This window comes from Mastigoproctus giganteus, chromosome 10, assembly GCF_048544385.1.
Source record: "Mastigoproctus giganteus isolate SK-2022 chromosome 10, ASM4854438v1, whole genome shotgun sequence".
Classification (NCBI taxonomy): Eukaryota; Metazoa; Arthropoda; class Arachnida; order Uropygi; family Thelyphonidae; genus Mastigoproctus; species Mastigoproctus giganteus.
Window position 1 is genome coordinate 194225970 of NC_143584.1, and position 20805 is coordinate 194246774.

Sequence of the window (20805 nt, forward strand, 5' to 3'; positions counted from 1 at the left end):
GGGTGTTGGGGTTTAAGGAACTGATGGCAGTCATTGTGAAACAGATGGGTATATGGGATGTGTTAGGGTATCTAATAATAAGAATAGGTAGATGTATACTTGCATGTATACCAATGCTAGAGGTATAGTAAATAAATTTGATGAATTTGAAGTGTTGGTCAAGACATCAAAGGCGGATATTGTTGGGATAGCAGAGACATGGTGTCACACAAATATAAGGAATGCAGAACTGGAATTTGAGGAGTACAATGTATACAAAAAGGATAGACAGGATAGGAAGGGAGGAGGTATTATGCTGTTAAGAAAAACATAAAATCAAAAGAAGTGCATCCAGTTGTTATAGATGAACAGTACACTGTTAAGTCAGTTTGGTGTGACATAAGCAGTGCAAAAGCAAAAATAAGACTAGGAGTGTGTTATAGGCCTAATGACTCGAATGAGTACAATGAACAATTGTACAGAGAAACAGAGTGGGCTAGTAAATCAGAATGTCTTATAATGGGAGATTTTAACTTCCCAGATATAGACTGGAACTTATGGGTTGGTCACTTGCACACTAGTAAGACTTTTGTGGATTTATTGGATGATTGTTTTCTGCAGCAGCATGTTCAAGAGGCAACCAAAGAGGGTAATACTCTTGATCTGGTTATCGGCAGTGATCATGCTTGTATTAAGAATTTGAAGATAAAGGAACCATTAGGTGGCAGTGATCACAGTGTACTGATGTGGGATTTATTTAAACATATAATTACCATCAGGGGTAAAGGAAGGGGTTTTTGCTTCCATAAAGATGACTACAGTGGTCTAAGACAGTTTTTAAATTCTGTACAGTGGGGCCAACTGATGATGTTACCAACAGCAAATTCTAAGTGGGAAGCATTCAAAGATTTTATTTTGGAAGCTACTAGACTTTACATACCAACTAAGAAATATTGTTCAAGGTTTAGACCTAAATGGATGTCAGATGAACTAATGGGACTTGTGGCAGGGAAAAATGCATGGGATGCATATAAATTATCAGGAGACAGAACCCTATGATATATATATAAGCTAGTCTGTAATCAAGTCACAAAGGAGGTTAGGCAGGTGAAGGCAGATTACGAGAAATCTTTGGCAAAGGATGCTAATAAAACAACAAGGATTTCTTTACTTATATAAACTCTAAAAGGAAGGGGATGAATCTGATTGGTCCACTTTATATTGATGATTCAACTGTTGATGATCCTGCTCAGATAGCAAACAAATTGAATGAGCATTTTGCATCTACATTCACACATGAGGAGTTATTAAGGCTTGAAAATGCTACAAGGTTATCAAATTGTAACAGGGTGCTTAATGATTTTGTAATAACTAAGAACAAAGTGGAGGAGAAATTGTTAAAGTTAAACATATGAAAGGCACCCGGGGTGGATGGAATCTATCCAGTTATATTAAAGGAGGCAGCAAAGCAACTAAGCAAACCCTTAGCCATAATTATGAGAGCATCCTTGGACTCAGGGAAGGTCCCCATGGACTGGAGATGTGCAAGTGTGTCCCCAATTCACCAAGGGGGATCGAAGGGTGACACGAGTAATTACAGACCAGTTAGTTTAACTTCTGTTCCGGGTAAAATAATGGAGTCACTGGTTAAAGATGCATTGCAGGATCATATAGACAAGACTGCATGGGTTTGTTAAGGGAAAGTCTTGTCTGACCAATTTGATTGGTTATTATGATGTGGTTACAAAGGAACTGGATGCAAAAAATAATTTTGATATCGTACACTTGGATTTCAGGAAAGCTTTTGACCACTGTTGCACATGGAAGACTACAAATTGGAGCAGAATTGGAGCAGAATGGTATTAAGGATAAGTTGCTACAATGGATAAAAGGATGGTTGAGTCGGAGAAGACAGAGGGTGGTAATCAATGGGTGCTGCTCTTTGTGGACTAATGTTATCAGTTGAGTTCCACAGGGTTCGGTGTTGGGTCCACTGTTTTGAATATTTATCAATGATATTGATGAAGGTATATCAGGCTTAGTATCGAAGCTTGCAGATGATACAAAGGTTGGCAGGGTTGTTAATGACAGTAATGGCAGTGTGTTACTGCAACAGGATCTAGAAAATTTGGGCAGATGGGCTAAGAAGTGGCAACTGAAGTTTAACATTGAAAAATGCAAAGTACTGCATATGGGCAAAAGTAACTCCAGAGAAATGTGTGGTGCTACACTTAAGGTGGTAGAAAATGAATAAGACCTGGGAGTAATTGTGCAGTCAGATATGAAGTTTTCTGAGCAATGCAGACAGGCTGCCAGGGCAGGTCACGGGTGTTGTCAATGATATACAGGAATTTTGTTAGCAGGGAAAAGGAAGTGATTGTCCCTCTGTATAAGGCAATGGTCAGGCCACGCCTTGAGTACTGCGTGCAGGTCTGGAGTCCTCATTCAGGAAATGTAGATTTGCTTGAGCGTGTACAGAGAAGGGCAATAAGATTGGTGAGGGGAATGAAGGGATCCTCTTACCAGGAGAGGCTTAAGTTCTGTAAATTGCAGCAGCTGGAGACTAGGCACCTGCAAGGTGATGTCATTGAGGTGTATAAGGCCTTGAATGGGTTGAGCACACTGAATTCTGATGGGATTCTTCTATTTGTTCAAATTACGAACCTAAGGGGGCATAAATTGAAATTGAGGAAGGACAGGTGTAGAATAGATGTGCAGAAATTTGCCTTTAGCCAGCAGGTAGTTAATTGCTGGAACAAACTTCCATCTGTCGTGTTGAAGTTGATAGGTTAAATAAATTTAAGGAGGAACTGGATAAATATTCAGAGGGGATTTTTTTTTTTTTTTTTTTTTTGCTGATGCTGCATAAGCTCATACACTTGCTTTCTTGCCACTACTACTACTAACTACTAATCCAAAGAGGATAGACATAAAAGCTAAGTCACTCTTTTCATTTTTGTCTATTCCAAGAATTGGGTTTTTGAGTACCCAAGCAATTAAGAATGTTTGCATAGTTACCAAAATTTGTACGGTATATTTATTTTATTATTATTTTTAGCTATATGGTGCAAGGAAGCCTGAAGCTTATGCTGCACCAGCCAAAAAAAAAAAAAAAATTTCCTGAGTTACCCTGAGAGAGAGAGACAGAGAGAGAGAGAGGCAAAAGTAGAAGGGAATCACCAAGAAAGAGAAGAAAGATGATATCCAGCTCAGGACCCTGGGTGTGTGTGCCAAGCCCATGTGAGCCCCTGGGGTTAATGGCAAAAGATATAATATCCACTGCTTCAGATGCAATGGATAGCTGTTGTGACGCACAAAAAGATAATTTCCAGATTTCTATTGGTCAGATTTTAATGAAATCTTTTTAAAAGTCCTAAATATAAAATTTCATGTAAATCTGTCCACTAGGTGCATTATCATATATGCTAACATGCTTAAAAAACAGTAGTCATTTTAATCAGAGACAAAACTCTCTAAATTCTTGGGGTTCTCACATGATAGACAGATAAATAAATAAATATAATCTAATGTACAAGTTAGTGCATTTGCATCATTTCTGTACATTAGCAAAGGCACACGATGCAAGAAAGCAAGCCTATACAGCACCAGCCAAAAAAAAAAACCCCCTTATATCCGTGTAGTACACTCATAACAGTGAGCGATTGTATAGAAATATGTGTAAATTAAAATCATTATAATCTATTTACTCATTACAGCCATGATCTCATTTATTTCCATGCTCGTTATAACCAAGTTTGACTTACTTTCACAAAAATTGAATTAAGAAATAATTTTTTATATATATATAAAGGATGGCGCACTATGACCATAGTTGCCGATGTGCCTAATAAATCCCTAAACCAACAACAACTTAAAAGGATTCTCTAAATCTGAATGTTTTACTGATTTGCTGTCCCTATTATATTTGACTATGTTATTTTATGTTGTTCATTATGTTCAAAAATGTATTGTTAATTTATATTCACAATCAGTAACAAAACTGTAATAATTTATTTCCATTTTTAGTTCATCTGTTCATTAAACCACAGGCAAATTCCTGGTATCATTTTATTTCCTATTCGAGCATTTAAGTCTCCTTTTAAGCTTTCGCTATTCTTTTCTAGTCTACTGCTATTATTATTAATTCTTTCTTATTATCTATCTTATTAGTTAAATCTTGTAATTGATTATAGAATCTACAATTATAGAAAACTTCAAGTTCCTCCTCTGGGCCATGTACACTTAACATGCCCACTGCTTCCCGAATGCAAATATGCAGAGCTTTGGATTTCAATCCACTTGAAGGGGAAACTATCCTACTTTTAGAACTTTTTCTTCTAATTTGACAGAAAAAAAAATCCAGATATTTTTGTCAAGAAATCTTCACTTGAAGCTAATTAATTCCCATATTGAGAAGACCAAAAATGTTTCTGCTCTTTCCAATCCAGATTGAATCAATCACGTGGTTTTCAATCCTGGGTCAAAAGGGTTGTTTGAAAAACCAGCAACGAAAGTGTTAATATGTTTAATGTTCTCTTTTGTAATTTAATTTTTACACATAACATTTTTTCTGATTCAAAATTATACTGTTGTATGTTTTGTTGCAATGATTCATGTATTAAGATTCCTACAAATACATGAATCATTGAGGCAATCTTAAAACGTGAATCTTAATTGAGGCATACTCAATTTTCTGCACCCCACTATATATTAATACCTAGTTTTCCCTATTTATTATTCCTTTCTTTTTAGTTTGTTAGTGAACAAATCTAAATTTTTCTATTTTTTAATTCTCCTACTATCTTTTTCTTCACATTAAGAGAGCTTACATTCCACAAACATTTATTTTGTGACTGTATATTTCATCACAGTGTAAGTCTGTTAAGGTAAGGCTCATTCAAATTGGCTTTATCCCCAAGTAGTTGACACAATGTTAATGGATACAGTACCTAGAATTGATGAGAAAGACATTTTTGATGGACTGAAGATATGGACCATCTATTTGGACATGCCATAACATAAGCTGAGTTTTATAGCTGGGCATGATGGCAGCTTACATCCTACTAATAAGAATTTGTGTAATGAAACCATGCCCAATCCTTAACCTTCTATAATCACTTCTCACCAACAGGGTCGAAAATTGGAACCCCACATGTGCAAGTCGGGTTTTATTCTGATCAGTTTATTACACGCCTGGTTTCTCAATCTGCAAACTTGTTCGTATTTGTTTACGCCTTTCTCTAAAGGCTGATCTGAGATCTATAAAAGAGAATTACTAAAAATCCTATATTTCTTCTTCATTAGAGTTTTTCAGAACTTGATCAGCTGCCAAAGGCTTCCACATTGATACTAGTGCCCACGTGGCTATGAATCCAGCATATTATATCTTAAACTTAGCTCATACTGTTCTTGAATTTTATTCTCACAATCTATTAGTGGATGTACAATGAGGTTGTTTCCAGCAAGAGCCATTATAGCACAAGGAATCAAATATATATATATTTTAGGACAGGAAAAAGAGTTGGTGTCTTTTGATGCCATCAAGGACCAGTCAGACTGCATAACTCAGTAGTCTGTATAGTACAGTGCCTTTCAACCTTTTTTTAATAATGACACCCCTAAGAAATTTATTTTGCAGCACTCCTACTCAATTTTCGCCTGTTAGATCCGATTGTGTGTGTGTGTGTGTGTGTGTGTGTGTGTGTAATATTAAAAAATATGTTATATGACATTTATTACAATAATATAATTATAAAAATTACATTTCACAATACAAATTACACACACACACACTATAATAATTTTATTCGTTATATAGAGGTACTAAGTAAACATCAATTACAGATCACCAAAAAATTAAAAAGATACTGTACACCTTTTTTATAATGAAATAAACATAAATTTTTAAAAAATAATAAGTTTAAGTAACTTAAACCCAAATTATGTGGAACCCCGGTTGAAAACCACTGGTATAGTAGATGACTAATAATTTAAAAAAACTGAAAATTTGGGAACACTGCTGCTGTACCTACTAAATACTCAGTGTATCAATTATTATTTTCAGCACTTGGTACATCATTTTCTGAGTGACCCCTGCATTAGCAGTAATGCAAAAACACTGGTTTATGCATGATTCAGCTCATAATCATTTTACTTGTGATGTGAAGCAGTTTTTGATGCTTGCAAATGAATGGATAGGGGACAAAAAAAAAGATCAGTTTTGTGGCCTATGCAATTATTCTTATGCCTTCTTATATGCATGCAATCTTATGCCTACACACTTTTTTATCTGTAAAACCATACGACGGAGATAGTTTACTCACACAGAACCAACACTTGGGACCAGTTTTAGCATTTGAATGAAACAGAAAAAATATTTGAATGGAAATATTTTTCTTATTCACAATTATTTAAATGCAATAACTGTGAACAAGAAAAATTATTAGAATTTTTGAATGGACAAATTTTTGCCACCATAAGGCTTATGCATTGAAACAAACAGTGGCCATCTTTTACAAACATTTCAGTAAACATTAAGATATTGTGCTCTTAATGTAATGTACAATGTACTAGTCTTATTTGATCTTCCCCTTGCCAAAAGTAATCAAACACACTTACTGAAAGCCTTTAGAAGTGTATGTTTATAAGAACTTTTTTGCTTGATTTTAGATACAGAATATGATCCTTACATTTATTGTATGTAATTAAGAATCATCCTATGTAGAATACATCCAGGAAACCATTCTATTTTCAAATAAAATTACTTAGTTCAAATTTCTCCCCTCCAGGAAATACATCCAGGAAACCATTCTATTTTCAAATAAAATTACTTAGTTCAAATTTCTCCCCTCCAGGAAATACATCCAGGAAACCATTCTATTTTCAAATAAAATTACTTAGTTCAAATTTCTCCCCTTACTGTGTGCTAGCTATATACTAAAATTATCTCTAGGCATATAGTTTGCACATGACATTCTGATGAGTGTCAACCTTGAATAGTTTCTTTCAGAAAAAAAAAAATTTCCTGAAAAGTAAGTAAATTTATTTTCAGTTATAAAAAGCTGATTATTATGTAATTATAAATAATAATAACAAGATCCAGGCATCAAAGAACAATCATTCACTTGTAAATCCTTAAAGAATAAGAGACCAAATAGTAGCACAAAACTAAATAGTGCTTTATAAAGATACAGAATAATAATAATAATACATGAAGATACAGAATAAGGATATTAAATAAATAACACTAAAGATTAAAAACTAGGGTCACTAGCATCATTTGTTTTATCCAATAAACAGAAGGAAAAAAATAAAATAAAATACACAGCATAACCAAGTGCATAAGAAAATTCATGATTAAAACTAATATTCCTAACATTGGGTGTACAGTTTCACAGGCTGGCTGTTAGATAATCCACAAGAGCAAACTTATTGCTAATGACTGGTGGGAATTCAAGTAATATTGTGTATGTGGGAAGTACTGTCTAAGGCAAACCTTTTTAAGGTTGTGTGCCAAAATTGGCTAAATCTTTAAAAAAAAAAAAAAAAAAGTCCTGTTCTTACCCTCACATGCTGCCTGTAATTTTGCAAAGTACTGAATCATTATTTTTCTCATACGTTTTGCTTGACAAAAGTGTAACCAAAAAAAGAATGAAATAAAAGACATTTCAAAGATGCTTTAATAAAGGTATTAAAATAAAATCCTTCATAACAAAAATGTAACTTTTAACTTACAGAACAAATAATTTAATATAAAATGATAAACCTCTCTTATGTTATAACTAAAAAACATCAGTGAGACTTCTGTTGCTGCACCATTGACAACAGATATTTTATATCAAGCTTATACTTTAACTTTTAGAGCTTTGCATGCACCACTAGTATCATCCGTGATACTACTCCTATGACTAGACAAAGTTCGTCACTGAGAACAAAAACTTACAAGAATAAGTTATGAGAAAATTGTTAGTAATGCTGTTGCCAGATTTTTTAAACAGACAAAAGTTTCAGGAATGGAATTCCAAACTTTTAATACCTCATTTTCTGCAGTTTTCTTTGCTAACATCACTAATTGTTCCCTTTCAACATTTTCTAAATCGGCTCTGAGATTGATAAATTTTTGCCTCCTAATTGAGCTGCTCTGAAAGTCAATCAATTGCACATCTCAAAATCATCCAGGTCGATCCACTGAAACATTTTCAGGTTTAGTTCAGCTAGTTTTACACTGTCTGCAAACTTAATGAATTCTGCAGTTTCTTCCAATTATCTTAACTTGACAACAAAACTGTTCAATAGTTGACCCAATGATGTTCAGACACAGCATTTGAAGGCTCTGACAGTCTGTTTTCTCATCAGTTTCAAGATCAGTGATATATCTTTATAGGTTTGGGAAATATTTAAAATTGCCACTGTACATAGCATTTAAAAACTCCCAGCTTAATTTCAAATGCCTTTATGTTATTGAACATAACATCAAGGGTCCCACCAGAGTCCTGTAATTTGGCATTCAAGTCATTTAAATGCGAGCAGAAATCTGTAATCTGTATGCATGTCCCTTCGGGCACACGTGCCATAGGTTCAACACCCCTGGTGTAGGATATACTGTATTAAAGGAGAGAGATGGATATATTCTTGCTGTATGCCAATATCCAATAATTTTATTGAATTGTGCATCATGTCCCCCAACACCACTTTATTTACATAACATATCATAAATAATCAAAACAAACTAATGTGCAAAAGGATCTAAACCTCCAAAAACTTCCTCATTCATTTCACAAATATATGTGGACTCAGTTCCAATCTCAATGATTGTCATTTCCACCTACAATCTGCCATACCTCATCTGAGAGAATAAATTATTGGTTGCCCTGAATCACCACTCATTTCAGTGTTGCCTTAATTATTTGCTCTATGATTCCTTTTGCTTCAAAGGTAGTACTTGTCTATGTGACCACTTACTTTTTTCGAGCTCCTCTGGCTTGAAACTTATTTCCTCCATTTCGTAAAATGCATGCCTTTATTGTTCTCCCAACTCTACAAATAAAAATTTACTTTTCCTTTGAAAAGTAACTTTCTCCAATCTAATTTCCTAACAGTGAGGTAATTTTTCATGGTGATTTTAATATTTACAACTCCAGGCAGATTCAATTTTCTAGTGACAGGGATCAGATGGTCAAGATGCTGTGATTTTTGTGATTAATGATCTTATCTTAAACACCCAACACTCATTCTTTACTCATCAACAATTCTCATGTCCATTTAAAGATTGGGGGTCACACTTGATATAAGAAGAATGTGAAATGATATAATCCATAAGATTTCTGTTCCTCTTTTCCTTGGGTGGATTGCTGTTTTTTTAAATCTTCCAATACTAATGTCTACTCAGATAGCATCAGTGAAATTATTCTTGTAGAAATGAAATCCTTTATTCCTTATTCCGATCTAAAATCTCATCCTTTATCTAAAAAAAATTTCCAATAATTAATACCGGAGATATATAGTTAATGAATGAATTAATATCTTTAATATATCAATTAATAAATTAATTATCTCCTAAAATTTATATCCAATAAATGCTGTTCAAGAATGCAATATATCTCAATTGGCTACTATTCAAGTCACCAGCTTCATTTTCTGCTTAACTTATAACAGCTTCAAACAATTATTAATCAACCCAACTTGATTTTTTTTGGCTAGGAGCTGAAACTTTGCTTCATATTCAAATGGTTGAGTCTTCTGATCTCTGGAGAAAGCTACTGGCCACAACTTCTGTCACCCATGTTTCAGGCTGTTACAACGAGTGGCACCACATTCTCTCATGATGCACAAAGATTCCCTGGGGATGGAATACTCTCCTTTGGTCTGATCATACTGCAGATACAGCTTAGCATTATATATATCACATACTCTAGATTTTAAACTTAAAACAGGAAATTTTTTGACCCAGATACCTAATTAAGTTATTTGTATCATGTATGATTTTAATTTCTGTATTCAAATAAATAGTGATACTTACATTGGCTGTAGAAGACTCTGTTGGGGCTGAGTATCTTGGAGGAATAGACATTCCCATTGTAGAAATTGGTGGCCTTTGGGCAGTAGGTGCTATGGAAGATATTGAAGTTGGAAGGCCAATTTGTGATGCTGAAACTGCTGCACTATATCCATGGAATGGTCCACTATTAGGTGGTGTTGGTTGTCCAAGCTGACTTATACTTGGACCCTATTAATTAAATTCAACATTACATTTTTAATAAATTGATTTTAATCTTATATAATGAAAATACATGAAATATAACAATAAATGTATAGAAACGTGGGAATTAAGCAACTACTCCTTAATTCCTTTAGAAACAGTGTGTTAGTTGTCTGGCAGCACTGGGGGGGGGGTCCCATTTCCTTTAGAAACAATGAGAAATATTTCTTAATCCAATGCTGTCATTAAAAAAAGAATGCATTTTGCAACTTATAAAATGTGAGCACATGATTAACACAAGACATTTTATCATTAAATATAGTTTCCATGGTGTGACAGAATTATTCTTGTCAGGATTGTTACAAGCTGGCAATTCTAATTGCAAACCCAAGCCATTATCTCACTTTGTGTGTTAGAATTTCATCCTTTGAAAATAAGGTATAAAGACATGAAACAATAGTCTAACACCTGGGAACCAAATCTGGTTAGTTTGATTTTGGATCTTATCACAGATGCAGAATTTGATTTATGTATTAATATATCTACTCACTCAAACATGGTAAGCATTTAATATTAAGGTCAGATTAAGAATCATGGTCAGATTAATGCTAATACAAAACAGTTAAATATTACGTCTAGTTATATATATATATATATATAATTAAATTAAAACGACAGTAACTGTAAATAAGTAAATAATATTTATGAGTCAATGCAGTTGCAAGCAATCATGCAAAGCACCCATAATGTCTATAATATTACAGGTAATAGAAAGAATAAGCAAATAAATCCAACAATAATGCCATCAGGGACCTAAGATAACGCAAAAAAAAAAAAAAAAAAATTATCGCTTTTTACCGACAATCTAGATGACGTCAACTGGGGCCAACCACCCAGAATGAAGGCAAAAAACGACAAGAGGTTCTCTGTTTCTGTGATGATCAATATATGCTAAGTAATTTAAATCTAAACAAATATAAACCAGTATAGGCCTAAAGTAAATCGAATATAAAACGAAAGATGATAATAAAATTTAGCAATATTAGAATCAAAGGTAAGAAATATAAGTAAAATATAAATGTAAGCATATATTAATCATCGTTGACCCGACAGAGAACGTAATTTAATGATTAAAATAAGATTAAATATATAATACATACTACATATTGACCGTATCTAGGACATAATGTAATAGTCGTCAAAATAATATGTGGCGCCCCCTATGTGATGGATACGGTAAAAATAATTAATTAAATTAACGCATTGAGAAACATGCAGATAGTAAGAAGAAAAACTAAAGGAGTAGGAATAATAGAACCTGAACTCCACAAAGGCGAAAAATAGTGGTATAGATAAGAAATAGTTTCTCCTACGTCCTCGGATTGCCCTAATAATTTCGGAGAAATAAAAATAAAGAGTGTAGGAACGAGCCACAACTTATATCTTGTAATGTCTTTAAACTGTCCTACACTCTTTATTTTTATTTCTCCGAAATTATTAGGGCAATCCGAGGACGTAGGAGAAACTATTTCTTATCTATACCACTATTTTTCGCCTTTGTGGAGTTCAGGTTCTATTATTCCTACTCCTTTAGTTTTTCTTCTTACTATCTGCATGTTTCTCAATGCGTTAATTTAATTTAATTAATTATTTTTACCGTATCCATCACATAGGGGGCACCACATTATTTTGACGACTATTACATTATGTCCTAGATACGGTCAATATGTAGTATGTATTATATATTTAATCTTATTTTAATCATTAAATTATGTTCTCTGTCGGGTCAACGATGATTAATATATGCTTACATTTATATTTTACTTATATTTCTTACCTTTGATTCTAATATTGCTAAATTTTATTATCATCTTTCGTTTTATATTCGATTTACTTTAGGCCTATACTGGTTTATATTTGGTTTACATTTAAATTACTTAGCATATATTGATCATCACAGAAACAGAGAACCTCTTGTCGTTTTTTGCCTTCATTCTGGGTGGTTGGCCCCAGTTGACGTCATCTAGATTGTCGGTATAAAGCGATAATTTTTTTTTTTTTTTTTTGCTTTATCTTAGGTCCCTGATGGCATTATTGTTGGATTTATTTGCTTATTCTTTCTATTACCTGTAATATTATATATATATATATATATATATATATATATATATATATATAATTTCTTACTTCATAAAGACAAAAGATTGTAACAATATAATTATATGAAATTAATGAATATTTTGGTGTCCTAGACTATGGTATCTTAAAAGCATAATATCTGTATTTTTTTTTTAAATTTAGGGTTTTGAAATATCTGGCTTGATGTTTCTAGAAAATGCAAATGTGAAATTAGTATCAGCCATATAGTGCAAGAAAACTTACATAAAATAAGCGTAAAAAAAAAAAAAATATTGCATGCTTCCCTCCTCACATAGGTAACCATTCAGCTGACCATTTGCTTGAGCTGTCAGCCTCAACTACTTATGGAGGTAACTTATTCCAATAACTAGAATTCACTAGCTAAAAGAAAACTTGCTAAAATCCAGTCTATTCCTCTTTCCCTACAATTTGAATTTATGGCTCCTAGTTCTGATAATGATAATCTGGTTACATAAAATAAATAAGAGTTAAAATTTCACTTTTATTCATTTTACTATTTCCTCTCAGAGTCTTATAAACTCAATAAGATCCCCAATAAGGTGCCTGATTACCAAACACTGCAGCCCACACATTCAAAATCTTTCTTAATACAGGCACCCTTTTTGCAGATCTCACCAAGTAGGTTGCATTTTTTTTTTTTTTTTTTTTTTTTTTTAGGTGATACTCAGCAGAATATTCTAAAGGTAGTCTTACAATTGACTTATACAATGGGGATTACAACCTCCCTATCACTATAAGCAGATGTTCAATGAATCATATAGAAACAGCAGAGGGCCTCCTTGATGCTTGTCAACACTACACCGAAAGTTATATCCACAAGTACTGCAAAACCCAAATCCTTGCTTTCTGTACTGTTTTTAATTCAACTCCAAGTACCTAAGATATTATTTTAAGCAGCAGTCAAAAAACCCAAAACATTGTCAACAAATTAAAAAGAAAGCTGGTGCTCAACTCTCCTTTTAATTTGTGAAAAAATGCCTTTTTTTGGTATTCTTAAACAATGCTAATATTTTCTTTTGTTAATGGATTGCAGCACTATTGTATGCACTTTAAATTTAAAACATGCTACGTGTTTTCCACCTTTTCAAACAAGAAAAAAAATTCTGCTGAAAATTGGGGATAAAAAACATTTTAGATATAAAATAGAAAGTCTTTTATTCTCTTCCATTTTAAAAGACCATAAGTGCAGGCAAACTCAAACATGTAAATGCATGTCTGAGTTAATAATATGGATACAGATATTATTAAAAAATAAGAAAACATAACACATTTGATACCGAGTTGCTTCCATTTTCAGGTTTATTTCAAGTTTGGCTTTTAAGCTTCACAGCACACAATTTTAAATGATGTATCACACTTCCTGCAGTGTAACAGCCATCTCAAGACAACATCGGGTTTCTTATTCCCCATCTTCATTACATGAAAGCAATAATAAATCTTTCAAAAATAAATGGGGTATGCCTGTATATGTTTACTGAATTAGTGAGACTAAGGCAATTTTTTGGCTAAAGCCTCAAACCACATGGAAGTTTCACTAGCAGACAGGTTAGTGTTATTGCATCATACCTGCATGCTGTTGTTGTTATTTGGTTTTTAGGAGCATTAGCAACTAAGGCCATATTGCTCCAGTGATGTGCGGTGGTCATTCCCTGACCTTTCCACATCCTCCGTATTTGGTGATCACAGGCTCGAACCCCGGTCTAATCAAGAAGCGTGTGCTACGCACTGCTGCTCCTGCCCACCTGGCTACGGAGACGGCATACCTGCATGCAGTGAACTACCGAAATGGATAAATTGGCATCATTTTAATTTTATCTCATATTGTGAAAACCTTCAAAAGTTGCCATGATATTCCACTACCTCAAATAAGTAACGCTTCACCAATGGAGAAGACTAACGTTACTTATTCTCAAGAAGAGGGCAATGAGCCTTGAAACAGTGCCATGTGTGTGGTGGTATCCAACGAGAATAAGTAATATTAATCTTCTCCATTGGTGAAGCGTTACTTATTCAAGGTAGTGCAATATCATGAAAACGCATAGTGAAGGTTTTCACAATGAGATATAATTAAAACTGTGCCAATTTATCTATTTCGGTATGTACAGATATGATGCAATAGCACTAACCTGTCCACTAGTGAATTAGTGAGATAAAAACAACAACAAAAAAAAAAAAAAAAAAAAAAGTAAACTGATACTATTAACAAACACGGCATCAGCACTTGGTTGGTACAGCACCATTCTTCAAGTAAAAATCCTGATAATTGTGAACGCAATGGTAGGTCAACCCGACAGATTCTCATGCATAATTTCTGTATAAAAATTATTAAAAAAAAAAAAAAAGTCAGAAACTACTGTAAAATTTGACTAAATTTTACAAGGTATAAAAAAAATTTCAGATTTTTAATCATTGCTTAACCTGACAGTGGTGACAGGTCACTTAATAGGCAACTCATAATTAGATAGATTTCTGTAGATTATAATTTTGAGGAAATACATGTGACAGAAGGTTGTGTTCCAGAAAGCTGAAGTTGAAGGTATAGATGAGAAAGAAAAGTTGGTTCTGTGAGTTTGAAGTAAGACAGTAAATGAATGTTGATTGGTTACAGCACATGTTTGGACTGGTTTGGAAGAGAGAGAGAGAGAGGGAGAAACCATAGCAGCCAATTCAGAAGAAGACAGTAACCCATGGAAGTTTTTGTGATTTGTAGTAAAATGGTAAAGGTGAACAGCTGATATTTTTAAAAACTCCAGGATCAACTGATTTATCAACAGAAAGGAATTATGCACTTGAGTAGGCATAAATTCAAATTGAGGAAAGACAGCTGAAGAATAAATATGCAGAAATTTGCCTTTAGTTGGTTGATTGCTAGGACAAACTTCCATCTGTCATTGTGGAAGTTGACATATTAAATAAATTCAAGGAAGAATTGGACAAACTTTGGGAGTGAATGGATAGATAAAAAAAGGGCTTTGTTTTCTGGCCAATGCTGTATAAGCTTGCTTTCTTGCATCATATGCTACTACTAATGCTAAAAGGAGGAATTTGTGAGTTGCAATAATGCTTCATTTTGCACCAGGATGCAAAAAATCTCTTTAGATTTTTTGCATCCTGGTGCTGCAGGCTCCACTTTTTCTGCCATCATTTTCTCAGTGACATCTTATAATTTAAGCCTGTTTTGTTCACATTGCAAAGCTGTTTTTCCATTTTTTCTCTGTGGATAAATGATCTAAAATATCCTGTAAATTTTTGAACAGCAGGCTGATCAGCAAATAATCTCTCCCTGCTAATACTCAATACATAAATATCATGAATTTTCCCCCCAACGTCAAATTCATCATCACTTAGTGATGATGAATTGGATAATTCTTTCTGCACCAATCTTTTTGGACTGTTTTGGATAATTGTTTCTCCACCAATCTTTAAGTACGATCAAAGCCATTCCTTTGATGCTGCTTTTATACGTCACTTACTGGAGTTCCCTAGTCTTTCTTCAATAAACCACACCCATAATGCATTTCATACTATCTCTATAGGGTGTCCCATAAGTCTGGAATCAGGGGGGAAATAAAGAATAGCAATAGAAAAATTTATTCGCAGAAGGGGCTCAATGTGTCCGCCATTAATTCTGACACAGAAATCGAGACAACATACCCAGTCAGCAAGCACTGTAAATGAGGTCTAGAGTAATGGTGTTGCATATGTCAATAAAGCACTGCTGCAAATGTTCGACACTGAATTTTCACTGCATAGAAAAACTTTAAGCGGCCACAGAGAGAGAGGAAAAAATCTAGCAGTGTGAGATCCAGGCTTCTCACTGGCCATTCCACAGGCCTTTAACATCTTATCCAATTAACAGGAAACTGTTGGTACAGAAACTTGCAGGAGTACCATCCTGCTGGAACCATGTTGGAAAATCTCCATCCTCACTCAAGACACTGAGAAATGCTTTCTCGTTGGACATAATACATCTGCGGTAACACTATCTTGAAAAAATGGGCTAATGATGTAGTCTTTCCACATGCCACATCATACCATTACACAAGTAGCACTTCGTATCCTCAAAGGAGTAAACCACTGAGAGTTGTTTTGAGACAACAGCAAGCGTTCTCTTAAATTTACCTCACTGTTTCCATTAAAAACAGCATTACTAAACAGAACTGTGGATGGGAAATTGCAATTTGAGCATACCATTCTCTACCCCAGTGCTTCTCAAACTATCTGTGGTGAAGGACCAGTTTCTTTTATTTCCAATCCATCGCGGACCGGTACTTCTGTAAAATACAAATTTTGCAGATGTTACTGATCCCTGACGATTAGTCAGGGATCACTAACATCTGCAACCAATTTCCAATTTGTCGCAGACTGGCACCAGTCCACACTGAGTAGCACTGCTCTAGCCCATTTACGAAATTCCATCTGTCAGTCTGGATCATTTTCGCTTAATTTCTGCAAGATCTGAAGTTTGTATAGATGCCATTTGTGAGCCTTAGGGATGTGGTGAATGTTGCTTTGACACTTGTCTAAAAGGACAATCTTCGAAGGAACTTCTGCATAAATGAGTGAAGATGGCAATGGCATCATTAGTGATCCTTCCCGAAGGTCCACTGCATGGTTTATCCTCTATGGATCCTGTTTTCCTAAACTTTACAATAAGTCTGCTAACACAGTTGTGTGTTACTGGCTTGTGGTCTGGATATAATTAAATTCTACAGTGATCTCCTTCTGACTCTGATTTCCTACAAGAATTATCTGGACTCTTTTACCCTTACTCAAAGGCACCTTTGGGGCTGCAAAGATGAAAATATGTGAATTAGTTATTTTTCTGTATGATTCTGTACTTATGGGACACCCTGGCTTTTTGTTTCTTTAAAGAAAAGCAAGAGTTTCCAGATTTTTTAGGATTTTTCCCCCCTCAACCTTCCACAGTTGTCTTGCCTTCAAACTCACAGAACCAACTTTTCTTCTTCCTTATTTATCCTTCAACTTCCATTTTCTAGAACAGCCTCCCTTTACATATATTTCCTGAAAATTACAATCTACAGAACTTCTAGTCTAATGACACTAAGCACATTCTTTAATCTTCTCAACCTTCAACCCATGCATGATACTATTACAAGTTCAAATATCTTTTGTGTTTGGTGTTTTCATATATATTAAAAAAGGGGGTTTCAAAGGAGTTCATAACAGAAAGTATGCATCCATTCACATAGGCCTTTAAGCATGCTGAAAAGAAAATTATGAAAATGTTAAGCTTATTTTGGGAAAAAATTCAGTACAAGGATTATCGTTGGCTAGTGTTCGTGTGCGGATTCTGAAGGTATTGGTCTGCTGCTTGACCAACAACTTGATTACACAAAAATGACTTGCTTTCTCTGTAAGTGGAATAGCTGAGCAGGAAGTAAATTTTGGGAAAGGAAAGTGTGGTCACCAAGACAGTCTCTAAAGTCAGGTTCAAAAAAACTTTACAGATGGCCTACCAGCAAATAAAAAAAAAAAAGGGTACTGTTACCACCTCTGCATATAAAGCTAGGTTTAATGAAACAATTCATCCAAGCCCTGAATAAAAAAGGAAATTGTTTCAAGTATGTTTGCACTAATTTGCATTGCTTACATACAAAAAAAATCAAAGCAGGAATTAGTTGGACCTCAAATTGGCAAGCTAAAGCAGATTACAAGGAATCTCTGGCAAAGAATGCAAAGAAAAGTGGCAAAGATTACTTTATTTATGTAAACACTAGAAGAAAGATGACTCAGGTTGGTCCACTAGATACGTATAGACAAACTGTTGATGACCCCCTGCTCAGGTGGCTGAGAAACTAAATTGGTATTTTCATTTACATAAGAGGAATTCCTTAGGTGTGAGGATATCAGAACTTTATCAAATTCTAACAGAGCTAAATGATTTTGTGCTAATTGAGAGGAAAGTGGAAGAGAAATTGTTAAAGCTAAACATAAAAAAGCATCTGATGCAGATAGAATCTATCCATTACATTAAGGGGATGCAGCAAAGGAGGTAAGCAAACCTTTCTCTATAATTATAGTGTTCTTAGATTCAGGGAAGATTCCTGTGGGCTAGAGATATGCAAATGTATCCCCAAAATTCAAAGTGTGACATAAGTAATTAGAGATCTGTTAACTTGACATCTGTTCCAGGGAAAATAGTCACTGGTTAAAGAACTAATGCAGGACCATATAGCCAGGAATGCAGTTACTCCATACTCCACAGGTCACAGATGGATTTCTTAGACAGAAATTGTCTGACTAATCTGATTAGATACTATAAAAGAAAAACAAAATAAACGGATGCAAAAAATAATTTTGGCATCACACACTTGGATTTCAGAAAAGCTTTTGATACTGTTGCATATAAAAGACTGCTATACAAACTGGAGCAGCGTGGCATTAAGGACAATGCTGCTATGGATAATTGGATGGTTGAGTGGGAGAAAATGAAGTTATCAACAGGGAATTGCTCTTCTTGGACAAATGTTATTAGTCAAGCCCCCAAGGGTTCAGTGCTCATTCAGGACCCACTGTTGTTTTCTATATCTATTAATAATATTGATTAAGGCATATCAGGCCTAATGTCAAAGTTTAGCAGGATGGTTAGTCAAAGTAACAAGGTATGCCTACTGCAACAAGATCTAGAAAAAATAATGGGTTACGGTACTGCACGTGGGCAGCAGTAATCATAGATTAACGTATCAGCTATGTGGTACCACAATCAAGGCAGTAGAGAATGATGTTATTTTGTTATTTGGTTTTTAGGAGCATTAGCAACTATGGCCATATTGCTCTGGGGATATGCAGTGGTAATTCCCTGACCTTTCCGCATCCTCCGTATTTGGTCACGGGCTCGAACCCCGGTCTAATCAAGAAGCGTGTGCTGCGCACTGCTGCTCCTGCCCACGGAGGTACCCAGTAGAGAACGAAAAACACCTAGAGGTAACTGTGCAGTCAGTTAAGATCCTCTGAGTGGTGCAGACAGGCAGCTAAGACAGCTCATGGGATTCTATAAATGATATACATTTGAGGACTGCACAGAGGTCCAGAAGCCTCATTTTAGGAAAGACGTGGATCTGTTGTAACAGGTGCAAAGAAAAGCAACAAAATTAGTGAGAGGAACAAAAGGGTGCTTTTACTAGGAAAGGCTCTAGTTCTGCATATTGCAGCATTTGGTGACTGGGAACCTGCAAGAGTTGATTGTTGCATTTAAGGCTTTGAATGGATTGAGTAAGTTCAATGCTGATGGAATCCTTCTTGCTATGATTACACATAAGAGAGCATAAATTCAAACTGATGAAGGATGGTTGCAAGATAGATAAGCAAAAATTTGCCTTCAGCCAGTGGGTAATTGATTGTTGGAGTGAATTTCCATCTGGAGTTTTGTGGGTAGTGTGAACCCCAGGGGCTCACATCTGGTGAGTATGGGCTTGGTACATCCAGGGTCCTGAGCTGGATATCATCATTCTTCTCTTCCTTGGTGATTCTCTCTCTCTCTCTCTCTCTCTCTCTCTCTCTCTCTCTCTCTCTAACTTAGAATTTTTTTTTTTTTTTTGGCTGGTGCAGCAAAAGCCTCAAGCTGCACCATATGGCTAATGATGATGATAATAGTAATAATTAATTCAAGGAAAAACCAGACAACTATTAGGGAGGAGAGACAGGCGATAAGGATTTGCATCATATACTAATAACCAAATCCACATTGCTATTAGACTCCATATTTGAAGAATTCACTGAAACTAGATGCCGTAATCTGAAAGAGATGCTTGGGCTAGATTTAAAACTGTAGTATACTTTCTTTTTTTTTTTTTTTTTTTGTGTGAACACATGGAGTAGTTGAAAAAAAGAGACTGCAATATGAGCATTAATGTACACTCCTTACACTAATAAGAAGTATTTCCCAGTAAATTTAGGTAGTTTAAGGGAAGAGTAGGTGGAAAACTCCATCAGGATATGAAAGAAATGGAAAAGGTACAATGGGGAATGGAATGTTAACATGGCAGCCAACTACTCCTAGGCACTAAAGAGATTAGCCACTGAAACTGGATGCCCGAGGAATCTAAAATGGTCAAGTTTAACCAGTCTAGAGAATAAGATAAAAAATTAGTTTTCGGCCAGCTATGCTTAACTGCAGAATGTAGCCTTTGATATTTCTGTTTTTACATATTTTTATATAAAAATAACCTGTTCATAAAATCTGTACAAATACAAAATAAACCAGAAGCACCATCATTTAGGGTCCGTAGTCTAACAAAGTACTCTTATAATGTCACTCAGTTGTCTTGTCTGTCTGTCTGTCCATTTGTCTGTCACAGAATTGTATCTCTGGAACCACTATTGACTTGAAATTTTGCATGGGTATGTAGTACACCGTGGGCCAACATAACTCGATATTGATCATTGTTGACAAAAATTTGTCTGAGAAATGGGGGTAGATGTGGCAGGGACAAAAATGTTGTTGA

At 34.8% G+C, this 20805-nt stretch overlaps 1 protein-coding gene across 1 annotated transcript in view; it reads right to left on the reverse strand.

Moving 5' to 3' along the window:
- The window catches only part of LOC150079691 (histone lysine acetyltransferase CREBBP-like), a 487331-nt gene that overhangs the window by 331134 nt on the left and 135392 nt on the right, over positions 1–20805 (reverse strand). The window contains exon 4 of the mRNA XM_090384101.1: positions 9998–10204. Within this exon, the coding sequence (XP_090240227.1) occupies positions 9998–10204 (207 nt within the window). The remainder of the gene's footprint in view (positions 1–9997; positions 10205–20805) is intronic.